Genomic DNA, 14301 nt, shown 5'->3' with positions numbered 1-14301 from the left:
ACCTAAAGAGAGAGCTAAGGAGAGCCAGGAGGGGACATGGGAAGTCTTTGGCAGGTAGGATCAAGGAAAAGCCTAAAGCTTTCTATAGATACGTCAGGAATAAAAGAACTACTAGGGTAAGATTAGGGCCAGTCAAGGACAGGGGTAGGAAGTTGTGTGTGAGTCCGAAGAGATAGGAGAGGCACTAAATGAATATTTTTCATCAGTATTCACACAGGAGAAAGGCAATGTTGTCGAGGAGAATACTGAGGTACACGCTGTTGAAATAGACGGGATTGAGGTTCATAAGGAGGAGGTGTTAGCAATTCAGGAAAGTGTGAAAATAGACAATTCCCCTGGGCCAGACGGGACAGTAACACGGCCGAACGGGACCTCACTTTAATTTCTAATCGAAAGGAAGGATGCTGTGAATGTGTACAATTCTCTCAATCAAAACCGAGAGAGCAGAGAGCCGAAAATCTTGTGGGAGTGTCGGGGTTTACGGAGACAGGGAAGAAGTGAGGACGTGCAGGGATTTGGAAACGAGAGTGAGAATTTGGAAATAAGTAACACTTAATACTCACTGTAATTTAGAAGCATGCGAGGGGATCTCACGGAAACAAGTGAAATCCTGACAGGAATTGACAGACTTGGGAAGAATGTTAAGGTGGTGCGTAGAATTCGGGGTCCATCAATAAGGTCAGACAATAAAATCTGGATTTGGTAAAGACTTGGATGAGGGATCCAGTAGCAGATTAGCTTTTTTTGAATTGTTTCAAGGGAGGTGGGTGTCAGAGCCTGGGCTGGACCAATATTCATTCCTCATTGCTAATTGCCCTTGAGGGGGCATTTCAGAGTCACACACATCTCTGAGTTGTAAATTCACATGTTGATGAGAGCAGGTAAGGACGGTAAATTTAATTCCCTAAAGATTATTAATGATCCAAATGGGTTTTACTGACAATGGATTCATTGTTATCATCAGATTTTTTTCATTCAATTCCAAATTTCACCATCTGCCATGGTGGGATTCGAGCCTGGGCTCCCAGAGCATTACCCTTGTTGTCTGGATTGTTAGTCTGGTCACAATACCATTCTGCCTCTGCCTCCTCTATCAAACCCTTGTTTCCTCTGAAAGGATGTCTTGCTGTAGTTATGCAGGGCCTTGGGGGTGAGGCTAGAGCTTGTGTATTGTGCGCTGTTTTGACCCCCTAATCTCAGGAAGGACATTCTTGCTTTTGAGGGAGTCCAGCGGAAGTTCACCAGACTCATTCCCAGAATAGGAGGACTGAAGAGAGAGTGGACTGCCTGGGCTTGTCCTCACTGTAATTTAGAAGCATGAGAGGGGATCTCACGGAGACAAGTGAAATCGTGACAGAAACTGACAGACTCGGGAAGAATGTTAAGAACGGTAGCGCAGTGGTCAGCACTGCTGCTTCACAGCTCCAGGGTCCTGGGTTCGATTCCCGGCTCGGGTCACTGTCTGTGTGGAGTTTGCACATTCTCCTCATGTCTGCATGGGTTTCCTCCGGGTGCTCTGGTTTCCTCCCACAGTCCAAAGATGTGCGGGTTAGGCTGATTGGCCATGCTAAAATTGCCCCTTAGAGTCCCGGGATGTGTAGGTTAGAGGGATTAGTGGGTAAATGTGTATGGGGATAGGGCCTGGGTAGGATTGTGGTCGGTGCAGACTCGATGGGCTGAAGGGCCTGTTTCCGCACTGTAGGGTTCTATGTTCTATGTGGTGTGCAGAATTCGGGATCACAGCCTAAGATCAAGGAGTAAGCCATTCAGAATTGAAATGAGGAAGAACTTCTTCACACAGAGAATTGTGAACTTGTGGAATTCACCGCAAGAAAGATGTTGGGGCCATTTGCTTAGATATCTTCAAGTAGGAGCTGGACGTAGTGCTAAAGGGAATGGAGAGAAAGTTTACGACCAGCCACGATCATAGTGAATAATGGTGTAGGCTCAAAGGGTGAATAGTCTACTCCTGCACCTACTTACTATGTTTCTATATTAAGCCCCCCTCCGAAACACCCCTGCCTCTCCTGTCACTCCCATGCCTCCCCTTATTAGACAGCTTCAGCTTTACAAATATGCTGAGGGGTTTTTTCCCCTTATGGGAGAGTTTGGACCAGACGCCTTAATTTAATTTAGTTTAAATGCCTTCCAAACATTCCAGTTTAATGAGACAAGAACTGTAATTCAATTATTTCTTTATTTAACGCTTCCAGTACCAGCTCAAAAATAACCAGTTGCAGGTCATTAACTCTTTACTGAAATTCTACTCTAACTCAACATCAAAGTTCAACTGAACCTGAACTCTTAAACTGCACTTTAATTGAACATCACCTTTAACTAAATATCAACTTTAACTATGTAATTGAAAAAACTGCCAATAGCCTTGGCAAAGAAAGATCCACAATGTAGAATCTATCTTGTCCTTCTCTGAAGCATCCTTCAGGGTACGCACCTTCTTGCCATGGTTGGCTTCATCAAGTTACAGCTGCCAAACAAAGGACTGCATGTCTCTTTCTCCACAATTCTCCACTCGCTTCCGGAAGTTTCTCTGCTATCCGGCCAACTGTGTAATCAAAAACTGATCACATGGCTTGAACATCCAGTGAAACTACTTTTGAACAAAGACAATACACTTGGTTCATTGGACATATCATGTTTGTAGCAGCCATATTAATCAGAGGCAGGCTTTCTTGGTTAATATAAATAACTTCAGTTATCTGGAAAGTTTAGAACATAGAACATAGAACATTACAGCGCGGAACAGGCCCTTCGGCCCACAATGTTGCGCCGACCAGTCTTATTTTTAAAAAAAAAACATTGACCCACTAATCTAAACCACTCCTTTTTCGTCCATAAACCTATCCACCAATCTCTTAAACGCCCCCAAACTAGGCGCATTTACAACTGCAGCAGGCAGGGCATTCCAGTCCCTCACCACCCTCTGGGTAAAGAACCTGCCCCTGACATCCGTCCTATAACTACCCCCCCTTAATTTAAAGCCATGCCCCCTCGTGCTAGATTTCTCCATCCGAGGAAACAGGCTATCACCATCCACCCTATCTAAACCTCTAATCATCTTATATTAGTATGTTTAGTATCACAGCTCCCACGTAGAGCCACATTATGACCTGAAGCGGCAAATTGGCACATTTAACCAATCAAAAATCAGAACTTCAACTCCTGAAGATGAAGATTTAAGATAGAATAGGCTCTAAAAACCTACATTCCTATGTATCCCAATCTTCTTTGAAGTATCATACAATCTTAATAACCAAAAAATAAACAATTTGATCTTATCAAGACAAATATTGAATTATAAAAAAAAAAGATTGTACGTTCTAATCAGTGTATCTGTAGAGTAATAAAGCCATGGAATAATAAAACCTTGAATGTCAGCCAAACACAGGAACAAGTAAACATTGTACAACCATTCTTGCCAAGCTCTGAAGTGCGGTTTGAACCGCTTAAATCTAGATAAGACCACTAACATTGAGTCATTTCTAACATTGTTTAGTTAGCAGTCATTTGACCTCTGATAGTTTGTTCCCCCTTGCCAACGCCACCAAATTTTCACTCAAACCCATCTACCTGTCATCGAGTCAGCACGCACTGTGTTATAACCGAGCTTTTACAGGATAAGAATTGCCCCTGCGAAATAATCGGTGATATATTCAGCGCGAGCTTGAGTAACGGCTGGACGGGACCTCGGTTTAATTTCTAATCGAAAGGAAGGCTGCTGTGGACGTGTACAACTCTCTCAGCAGAACTCGAGATGGCAGAGAGGTCAAAGTCTATGAATGTATAATTTGACCAAAAATCCCAGCATGCTTAGCTCTCAGCCGGAATAGCCACTTAAAGCTACGATTGCCATTATTGTTTGTTAAATGGTTGTTATAGCTGTTCTTTCTCCAGCCACAGAAGACAAAGATGAGGAGGAATTTCTTCTCCCAGAGAGTCATGAACCTATGGAAAACTTTACCACAGAGGGCAGCCAAGACCATGCCAGTAAGTATGATCAAGGCTGAATAAACAGATTACTACGGGAATCAAGGGTGATGGGGATAAGGCAGGAAAGTGCAGTCGAGGGTTATCACATCAGATCGGTCGTGATCGCCAGGCTGACTTGTAACCGCAACCTGTCCCACTTCTCCTCCAAACCTCTCACACCCTGCTCACCCCGACTCACTCACTCCTGGAAGGAAATGCCAATTTCTGGGCCCCTTTGTTGCGGGAAAACTTCCGTCCCAGGAGTGGAATTCCGGTTCTGTGTGGGGATGGGTGTGAGAGACTGTGTGGGCCTCCGTGAAGACACGTGTGCGTGAGGTTATGCTGCGTGTTATTTCATCAGTGAACCGTCTCCACAAAATGGGTCAATTCATTGTGTAGTTTCGAAAACAGGCCAGGGCGCAGCTCAAATTCTAACGGTTAACTTGTACGTAAATTTCTATACGTTCGGTAAAACAACGTCAATTCAGCTGTAGACAACCTGTTGAAATACATGTTCTGTAATATCCCAGAGAAACACATGCCGGAAAAAAGACAATAAAAAATATCAAATTATGGGACGTGGGCATTGCTGATTAGAACAGCATTAATTCCGCATCGTGAGCTGCCTGTGAGCTGTCTTCTTGAACCGCTACTGATCGCGTGGTGTAGGTACACCCACAGTGCTGTTAGGGATGGCATTCCAAGATCTTGACCCTGTGACAGGGCCGGAACGGCCAATGTAATTCCAAGTCAGGATACTGAGTGACTTGGAGAGCTACATCCAAGGGGCGATGTTCCCATGATACATTAACAGCGATGTACCTTTACACCAAGTCAGAGATGCTAACCTGAAGCGACAAATTGGTACATTTAACCAATCTAGAATCAGAACTTCAACTCTTTAAGATGAACATTTAAGATAGAATAGGCTCTAAAAACCTATATTCCTATGTATCCCAATCTTCTTTGAAGTATCATACAGTCTTAATAAACAAAGAATAAACATAATAAGAACATCAGAACATAAGAAATAGGAGCAGGAGTAGGCCATCTAGCCCTTCGAGCCTGCCCTGCCATTCAATAAGATCATGGCTGATCTGAAGTGGATCAGTTCCACTTTCCTGCTTTCTCCCCATAACCCTTAATACCCCTGTCTATCAAAAACCTATCTACCCGTGACTTAAATATATTTAGCGAGGTAGCCTCCACCACTTCAACGGGCAGAGAATTCCAGAGATTCACCACCCTTTGAGTGAAGAAGTTCCTCCTCAATTCTGATCTAAACTGCCCCCCCCAACTCATCTTGAGGCTGTGCCCTCTAGTCCTCCTATCCTTTCTAAGTGGGAAGAATCTCTCTACCTCTACCCTATCATCTCCTTCATTATCTTATACGTCTCTATAAGATCCCCCCTCAGCCTTCTAAACTCCAATGAGGACAGACCCAGTCTATTTAGTCTCTCTTCATAGTCCAACCCCCTCATCTCCGGTATCAGCCTGGTGAACCTCCTCTGCACTCCCTCCAGGGCCAATATATCCTTCCGCAAGTGCGGCGACCAAAACTGCACACAGTACTCCAGCTGCGGCCTCACCAGTACCCTGTACAGTTGCAGCAAGACCTCCCTGCTTTTATATTCTATCCCCCTCACTATGAAGGCCAGCATCCCATTCGCCTTCTTGATCACCTGCTGCACCTGCAGGCTGGGTTTTTGCGACTCGTGCACAAGGACCCCCAGGTCCCTCTGCACCGTCGCCTGCTGCAGTTTTTCGCCTTTTCAATAATAATCTCTCCGACTATTATTTCTGCCAAAGTAAACAATTTGATCTTATCAAGACAAATATTGAATGATAAAAAAACAAATGACTGCATGTTCTAATCAGTGTATCTGTAGAGTAATAAAGCCATGGAATAATAAAACCTTGAATGTCAGCCCCACACGGGAACAAGTAAACATTGTACAGCCATTCTTGCCAAGTCCTGAAGTGCGATTTGAACCGCTTACATCTGGATAAGACCACTAACATTGAGCCACGCCTAACATTGTTTAGTTAACGGTCATTCGATCTCTGATAGCCTGTTCCCCCACACCAACGCCACCAAATTTTCACTCAAACCCATTTACCTGTCACCAAGTCAGCACTCAGTGTGTTATAACCGAGCTTTTACAGGATAAGAATTGCCTCTGCAAAATAATCGGTGATATATTCAGCGCGAGTTTGAGTAACGGCTGGATGGGACCTCGGTTTAATTTCTAATCGAAAGGAAGGCTGCTGTGGATGTGTACAACTCTCTCAGCAGAACTCGAGATGGTAGAGAGGTCAAAGTTTTGTTGCCGTGTTGGGGTTTATGGAGACGGTGAATAGGTGAGGACGTGCAGGGATTTGGAAACAAGAGTTAGAACTTGATAATGAGTAACCCCTGGCGATCAGCAAGGTCAGACAATAGAATTTGGATTTGGTAAAGATTTGGATGAGGGATTCAATCGCAGTTGAGCTTTTTTATTAACTGTTTCAAGAGATGTGCGCACTGCTGCTTTAGTTGGGCCAGTCTTCATTAATCCCTCCAAATTGCCCTTGAGGGATCACTTCAGAGTCAACCACATTTCTGAGTTCTGATATAGATGAGAGCAAGTAAGGATGGTAAATTTAATTCCCCAAAGAACATAAGAAATAGGAGCAGGAGTAGGCCATCTAACCCTTCGAGCCTGCGCCGCCATTCAATAAGATCATGGCTGATCTGAAGTGGATCAGTTCCACTTTCCCACTTTCTCCCCTGTTTTACTGACAATGGGCCACGGATTCACCATCACCATCACACGTTTAATTCCAGATTCAATTCAGTTTTAATTCAATTCTTTGTTAGGTGTTTGTTAGGAGTTTGTTAGGTGTGTTCAGGAAGGTTTCCTGACGCAGTATGTGGACAAGCCTACGAGGGGAGAGGCTGTACTTGACCTGGTACTGGCGAATGAACCAGGGCAGGTGATGGATCTTTCGGTAGGACATCTTGGAAATGGTGACCATAATTCTATCTCCTTCACAATTGCGTTGGAACGAGATAGGATCAGGCAGGCTAGGAAGGTGTTTGTCTGGGGTAAGGGGAGATACGAAGAAGTCAGGAAGTTACTTGGACAAATAAACTGGAAGGAGGCGTTCTTAGGGAAAAGTACCGAAGGAAGGTGGCAGATATTCAAGGAATGTGTGTCTGGAGCTCTGAATGACAACGTTCCGATGAGACAAGGGGGTTTTGGTAGGTTGAGGGAACCGTGGTGCACAAAGGCTGTGTTGAACCTAGTCAGGAGGAAAAGGAAGGTGTACAAGAGGTTCAGGGAATTAGGAGAGGTTAAAGATCTTGAGGAGTATAAGGACTGTAGGAAGGAACTTAAAAGGGAAATTAGGAGAGCCAGGAGGGGTCATGAGAAGACCTTGGCGGGTAAGATTAAGGAGAATCCCAAGGCCTTCTATAAATATGTGAAAGGTAAAAGGATAAGAAGAGAAGGGATAGGACCTATAAAAGGTGAGGGGGGAAAGGTTTGTGTGGAACCAGAAGAAATGGCAGAGGTGCTTAACGAGTACTTCGCCTCAGTATTCACAGTGGAAGCCGATCTGGGAGATTTTGTTATGGATTTGCAGCAGATGGAAAGGATTGAGTACGTGAATATTAAGGAGGAGGATGTGTTGGAACTTTTGAATTCCATCAAGGTAGATAAGTCGCCGGGACCAGATGGGATGTACCCCAGGATACTGTGGGAGGCGAGGGAAGAGATTGCAGAGCCCCTGGCGATGATCTTTGCGTCGTCAATGGAGACAGGAGAGGTTCCGGAGGATTGGAGGATTGCGGATGTAGTTCCTATTTTCAAGAAAGGGAACAGAGATAGCCTGGGAAATTACTGACCGGTGAGTCTAACCTCAGTGGTTGGTAAGCTGATGGAGAGGCTTCTGAGGGACAAGATTTACGAACATTTGGAGAGGTTTGACATAATCAGGAATAGTCAGCATGGATTTGTCAAGGGCAGGTCGTGCCTTACAAGCCTAGTTGAGTTCTTCGATAATGTGACTGAACACATTGACGAAGGAAGTGCCGTGGACGTGGTGTACATGGACTTCAGCAAGGCGTTTGATAAGGTCCCCCATGCAAGACTTCTTGAAAAGGTGAGAGGCCATGGGATCCAAGGGCCTTTGGCCTTGTGGATCCAGAATTGGCTTGCCTGCAGAAGGCAGAGAGTGGTTGTGGATGGGGCTTTTTCTGAATGGAGGTCAGTCACCAGCGGAGTGCCTCAAGGATCTGTTCTGGGACCCTTGTTGTTTGTCATTTTCATAAATGACCTGGATGAGGAAGTGGAGGGATGGGTAAGTAAGTTCGCTGATGACACGAAGGTTGGTCGTGTTGTGGATGGTCTGGAAGGATGGCAAAAGTTGCAGCAGGACATAGATAGGATGCAGGACTGGGCGGAGAAGTGGCAGATGGACTTCAACGCAGATAAATGTGTAGTCGTCCATTTTGGCAGAACTAACGGGATGAACGAGTACACTATCAAGGGCAGAAGTCTGAGTAGTGTTGAAGAGCAGAAGGATCTTGGGGTCTGGGTCCACAGGACTCTTAAATCGGCCTCACAGGTGGAGGAGGTGGTCAAGAAGGCGTATGGTGTACTGGCCTTCATTAATCGAGGGATTGAGTTTAGGAGTCGGGAGGTAATGCTGCAACTTTATAAGACCCTTGTCAGGCCTCATTTAGAGTATTGTGCGCAGTTCTGGTCGCCTCACTATAGGAAAGATGTAGAAGCTATTGAGAGGGTACAGAGGAGATTTACAAGGATGTTGCCTGGACTGGGAGGCATGCCTTATGAAGTTAGGTTGAGGGAGCTGGGACTCTTTTCCCTGGAGAGACGAAGGTTGAGAGGCGACCTGATAGAAGTTTACAAAATGTTGAGAGGAATAGATAGGGTGGACTCTCAGAGGCTATTTCCCCGGGTTGAAATGGTTGCTACGAGAGGACACAGATTTAAGGTGCAAGGAGGGAAGTTCAGAAGTGATGTTAGGGGTAAGTTTTTCACTCAGAGGGTGGTGAGTGAATGGAATCGGCTGCCGTCAGTGGTGGTGGAGGCGAACTCGCTGGGGTCTTTTAAAAGACTTCTGGATGAGTATATGGGGTTTAATGAGATTGAGGGTTATAGATAGGTCTGTAGGTTGGTAGGTGTTGATGTGATCGGCACAACTCGTGGGCCGAAGGGCCTGTTTGTGCTGTAGTGTTCTATGTTCTATGTTCTATAATTCAAATTTCTCCATCTGCCATGGTGGGATTCGAACCCGGGCTCCCAGAGCTTATTGCCTGGGTTGTTAGTCTAGTGACAATACCATTGTGCCCCTGCCTCCTCCGTCACACTCCAGCCTCCTCCGTCACACTCCAGCCTCCTCCGTCACACTCCAGCCTCCTCCGTCACACTCCAGCCTCCTCCATCACACCCCTGCCTCCTCCATCACACTCCAGCCTCCTCCGTCACACTCCAGCCTCCTCCGTCACACTCCAGCCTCCTCCGTCACACCCCTGCCTCCTCCATCACACTCCAGCCTCCTCCGTCACACTCCAGCCTCCTCCGTCACACTCCAGCCTCCTCCGTCACACTCCAACCTCCTCCGTCACACTCCAGACTCCTCCGTCACACTCCAGCCTCCTCCGTCACACTCCAGCCTCCTCCGTCACACCCCTGCCTCCTCCGTCACACTCCAGCCTCCTCCGTCACACTCCAGCCTCCTCCGTCACACTCCAGCCTCCTCCGTCACACTCCTGCCTCCTCCGTCACACTCCAGCCTCCTCCGTCACACTCCAGCCTCCTCCGTCACACTCCAACCTCCTCCGTCACACTCCAGACTCCTCCGTCACACTCCAGCCTCCTCCGTCACACTCCAGCCTCCTCTGTCACACTCCAGCCTCCTCCGTCACACTCCAGCCTCCTCCGTCACACCCCTGCCTCCCCTGCCACTCACTGCCTCCATATCAAACCCCATCTCTCCTGTCACACTCCTTCCCCCCTCTGTAAGATTATTATCTGAACCGTGGCAGCTTAGGGACAGGGGAAATGCCACGTGTCCTTGCTGTCATGGTGGGACAGTCGCTGAAGTCTCGCGTGATGGTACATCTGGTGGTGAGGCGAGCTATCTAGCTGTCATCATAAGAGGATCTGAGTATAGGAGTAAACATACCTTGCTGCGGTTATGCAGTGAAGTTAGATCTTGTGCATTATGTCCGATTTTGGACTCCTGATCTCGGGAAGGACATTTCTGCTACTGAGGAAATCCAGTGAATGTTCACCAGACTAATTCCCAGAATGGCAAAGCTAAGGTAGGAAGGGAGAATGAACCTACTGGGCGTGTACTCACTGGAATTTAGAAGAATGAGAGGGGATCTCAAGAAACAAATTCAATCCTGATGGGAACTGACAGACTAGGGACGAGTGTTCGTGATGTTGGCAGTGTTAGGGATTCAGGGTCACAGCCTAAGATCAAGCAGTAAGCCATTCAGGATTGAGATGAGGAAGAATTCCTTCACTCAGAGAGTTGTAAACTCATGGAACTCTCTACAAGAAAGCTGCTGGTGCCAATTCTTTAGATATTCTGTGGGAGCCGGACGTGGTGCTTGCTGCTCAGGGGGTATGGAGAGAAGGTAGGAGTGGGTTACTCAAAGTTTATAATCAACCATGATCGTATTGAATGTTGGTGCAGGCTGAAAGGGCCAAATGATCTTTTCTTGCACCTATTTACGACATTTCTATGTCAAACCCACTGTCTCCCCTGTCACAGCCCTGCCCCCCCTTACTAGGCAGCTTTGCTGAGGTGCTGAGAGGTTGTTTCTCCTTGTGGGAGATTCCAGGGCCAGACGCCACAACCTCAGAGTAAGGAGGTCGCCCATTTAAATGTTAGACAGCTTTAGTTTAAACACCTTCCAAGAATTCCAGCTTAAAGGGGCAAACAAGGACAGTAATTCAATTATTTCTTTATTAACCACGTCTAACACCAACTCAAGCACAAACAGTTGCAAATCATTAACTCTTTACTGAACTTTAACTCAAGCTGAAGATCAACTTTAACTATTTAACCAAAGGACTAAGTTCAGCATTTGTATTTTGTGTGTTAAATCTGTGGCAAAGGGATGGTTTATGGGGTGTGTTTGGTTTTGGTGTGGATTCGATGGGCCGAAGGGCCTCCTTCTGCACTGTAGGTTTCTACGATTCTATGAACTGTTTGTCTTTATACAATCCTGTGGTTTCTTTTTAACTTGTTTGTATTTGGACGTCTGTGAGTAACCTAAATCCACCACGGAGCAGATGGGCCTAATGGATAGGCAGCCAATGTCTTTGCAATCCTAAACTGAACACGGCTGACATCTTTCTGTCTTCCAGACCTGGTCTGCCGCCGGATAGACGGAAACCTGAAGCAGATCGATGCCGGCAACGGACAAGTGTTCGGAGTGGATGCAAAGGGAACGGTTTACACCAGAAATGGAGGGCAGTGGAACCTCGTCCCCGGCACCCTTTCCCATGTGACTGTGGGCCCAGCTGGGGTGTGGGGAGTCGATAGGAACTACGCTGTGTACAGAATGCTGGGTGGATCCTGGGCATCGATGGCTGGTGAGGAACTCTGACTGTAAAAGCTGGACGTGGAGATGCCGGCGTTGGACAGGGGTAAACACAGTAAGAAGTCTTACAACACCAGGTTAAAGTCCAGCAAGACCAACAAGCGCTCTGAAAGCTAATGGCGTTTGCTCCCAAATAAACCTGTTGGACTTTAACCTGGTGTTGTAAGACTTCTTACTCTAAAAGCTGAGTGAAAGGTTAAAGATGGAGCAGAATTGCCTGGTGCTCGGGCGATTGTCCATACCACCTCTACATGTCAGCTGAACCCTCAATCCAGGGCAGGATGACATTCCAGGGCTGGAATAGAATTGGGAAGGGTGCCTGGGGTCTGGGATTTGTGTCCAGTTGTGCTCCCGGGACACCCTTTGTGGAGTTTCTCCATCTTAATTGGTTAGTGTCCAGGTCCCCCGCTCCCTGAGGCAGCTCCGTATCCGCTGTCCCCCCCTCTGAGGGGACATACTAGAAGCACCAGCTCACAGCCTCCCTTCTCTCCACTCCCACCCTCCTGACACCTTTCCCAGCAAGTATAAAATCCCGGTCCATAGCCCATCACAGGCAGAAACACGTCTCACTCCTGACTCAGGGCCGGTTGAATGAGTGAACCTGACGGGTGTAAAATTCAGGCTCCGGAAACTTTTATTCTTGTTTAATAACTGTTTCCACGTTGAGATTTCTCAACAAATGTTCATTTTGTTTTGGAGTGTACATTGCTAGGGGAGAGGAACATCGATACAAGATGGTTTCTGGAGTTGGGTCCAATCTGAGCGGAATAGAATTTCATTTCCTCTTGGGTTGTCTGAAGCCCCTCACTCCCTCCATCAGAGAACCTCCTGAATGAGAGCTCCCTTCATCATCACCTCACCCCCCCCACCTCCCTCCTTATCACTGGAACCTCCTCCAGCCCCAAACCTTCAAATCTTCAAGGAGAACGGCTCTGGTTTCTGACCTGAATTCCGATTCCTTCTCTTTCCCCACAGGTCTGCTCAAACAGATCGATGCTGGCGGAGATGGCATTGTGAGTGGGGTCAACAGGAATAATTATATTTTCTGCGCTCAGCACAAAGCAACGATTTCCACAGCCACTTACGACAGCCCACAGTACCACAATTTGAAAGGCAAACTCAAATACTACTCCTGTGGGCCGCACAGGTGCTGGGGTGTGAATTCAATTGGTAGCATCTTCTTCCGAGCTAAGGTGACCCCAACTAATTGTGTTGGGACAACATGGAGACACATCCCTGGAGAACTCTCGATGATTGAGGTCGGGACAGATGGCAGTGTGTATGGTGTAAATCCATCCGGGAAACTCTATCGCAGGTACAGTTCCAGGCTGCTCTAACTAAACATTTATGCCACATCCCACAGTCTCAAAAGGGGTGTTAGAGGATGAGATGTGACGCTGAACAGCAGCAGAGAATATGAATGCAGGTGATCACAAACTAGGTCAGGAGATGTTTAAGGTGGGAGTTCCAGCACTTAGGGTCCAGGCTGAAGGCATCTCCACCAATGGCAGATTATTGGAGGGCGGGAATGTTCATGAGGCTGGAATTGGAGGAGTGTAGAAATCTTGGAGGGTTGGAGGAGAGAGGCGACGGGCCAGTGGGAAGGATTTGGAGGGTTTTTTGTTTAAGGATCAAAATGTTGGGCGTTGCCAGACTGGGGAAGTGAGCACAGAGATAGGGTGAGGTGATGGGTCAGTGTAGGAGTTCCGATATGGGGACAGTATAGTTTTTACAAGCTGTGGAGTTAACAGATGGGAGCCTGGCTGGGAAAATATTGAAACAACGTCTGAGTCTTTATTTTCCAGAGATGGGATCACTCCCGAAAATCCCACTGGGACAGAGTGGACCCACATCAACATCCAGGGACATAAATTCAAGCACGTGACAACAGACCTGGGACAAGTGTGGCTGATTACCAACAGCAACCAAATCATTCAGTGCCAATTGCGTCGATGATCAGCTCACGTGATCAATAATCACATGTAAAGAAATCAACAGTTGTATCAATGAGTGGGATAAAGGTTTCACTGAATAAACACTTGCTCTCTCCGTACCTCTTAATCTGCGCTGACATTCTTCTCTAGATAAGCAGCTTCCCCTATTCCTGTATAGCAGGCCCAAAGGGCTGAATGGTCTCATTCTGCCCGCTTGCCATCAATTGTCTGGCTTATTGGCCTCCTGATGTGACAATCAGTGAACTTGGCAAAAAGCCGGAAACTTTGATTTGCGACAGAGCGTTTAAATCCAAAGTGAGAGGGAGTTCTGGGGAAGGGGTTGCTGATTAGATTTCCTGGATGTGACGTCAATTTTGAGCGATGCCGTGGGGGGAAGAAAAGAGAGAAAGCAGGCAGGAGTGACTGGAGAGAGAGAGACGAGTGATGGTTTCCAGTTAGTTTTGCTGTAGGCAGGACAGTTACAAGATGCAGACTAGTCTCCCGGTGGAGTAGCAATGAGAGTTGTGTTCACAAAGAGCAGTTTACAGAGGCGATGGAATGGGGCTGTGAGTGTGTTTGGATTTCCAATCGGAAGGTAACAGAACCAGGATTGTGAAACAGGTGCCAGAGTGTGGCGACTAGGGGATTTTCATAGTAACTTCATTGCAATGTTAATGCAAGGCTACTTCTAACAATAATAAATAAGCTTTAAAAATAGTTTGCCTGCAGCAGGGGGACTGCACACAGTTCCAG

At 46.8% G+C, this 14301-nt stretch overlaps 1 protein-coding gene across 1 annotated transcript; it reads left to right on the top strand.

The window, feature by feature from the left end:
• Nucleotides 1-11365: 11365 nt before the first annotated feature.
• LOC145337594 (fish-egg lectin-like) lies at nt 11366-13662 on the top strand (the record flags this gene model as incomplete). Its single annotated transcript, XM_080182387.1, has 3 exons — nt 11366-11606; nt 12449-12929; nt 13420-13662. Coding segments are annotated over 3 exons (873 nt in total), but the record flags the coding sequence as incomplete, so codon positions are not given.
• Between the last annotated feature and the right edge of the window lie 639 nt (nt 13663-14301).

This window comes from Carcharhinus amblyrhynchos, unplaced genomic scaffold (assembly GCF_965287045.1).
Source record: "Carcharhinus amblyrhynchos unplaced genomic scaffold, sCarAmb.v2.hapA scaffold_53, whole genome shotgun sequence".
Lineage (NCBI taxonomy): Eukaryota > Metazoa > Chordata > Chondrichthyes > Carcharhiniformes > Carcharhinidae > Carcharhinus > Carcharhinus amblyrhynchos.
The sequence above is the reverse complement of the archived record's forward strand: the minus strand, read 5'-3'. Positions and strand labels throughout refer to the sequence as shown.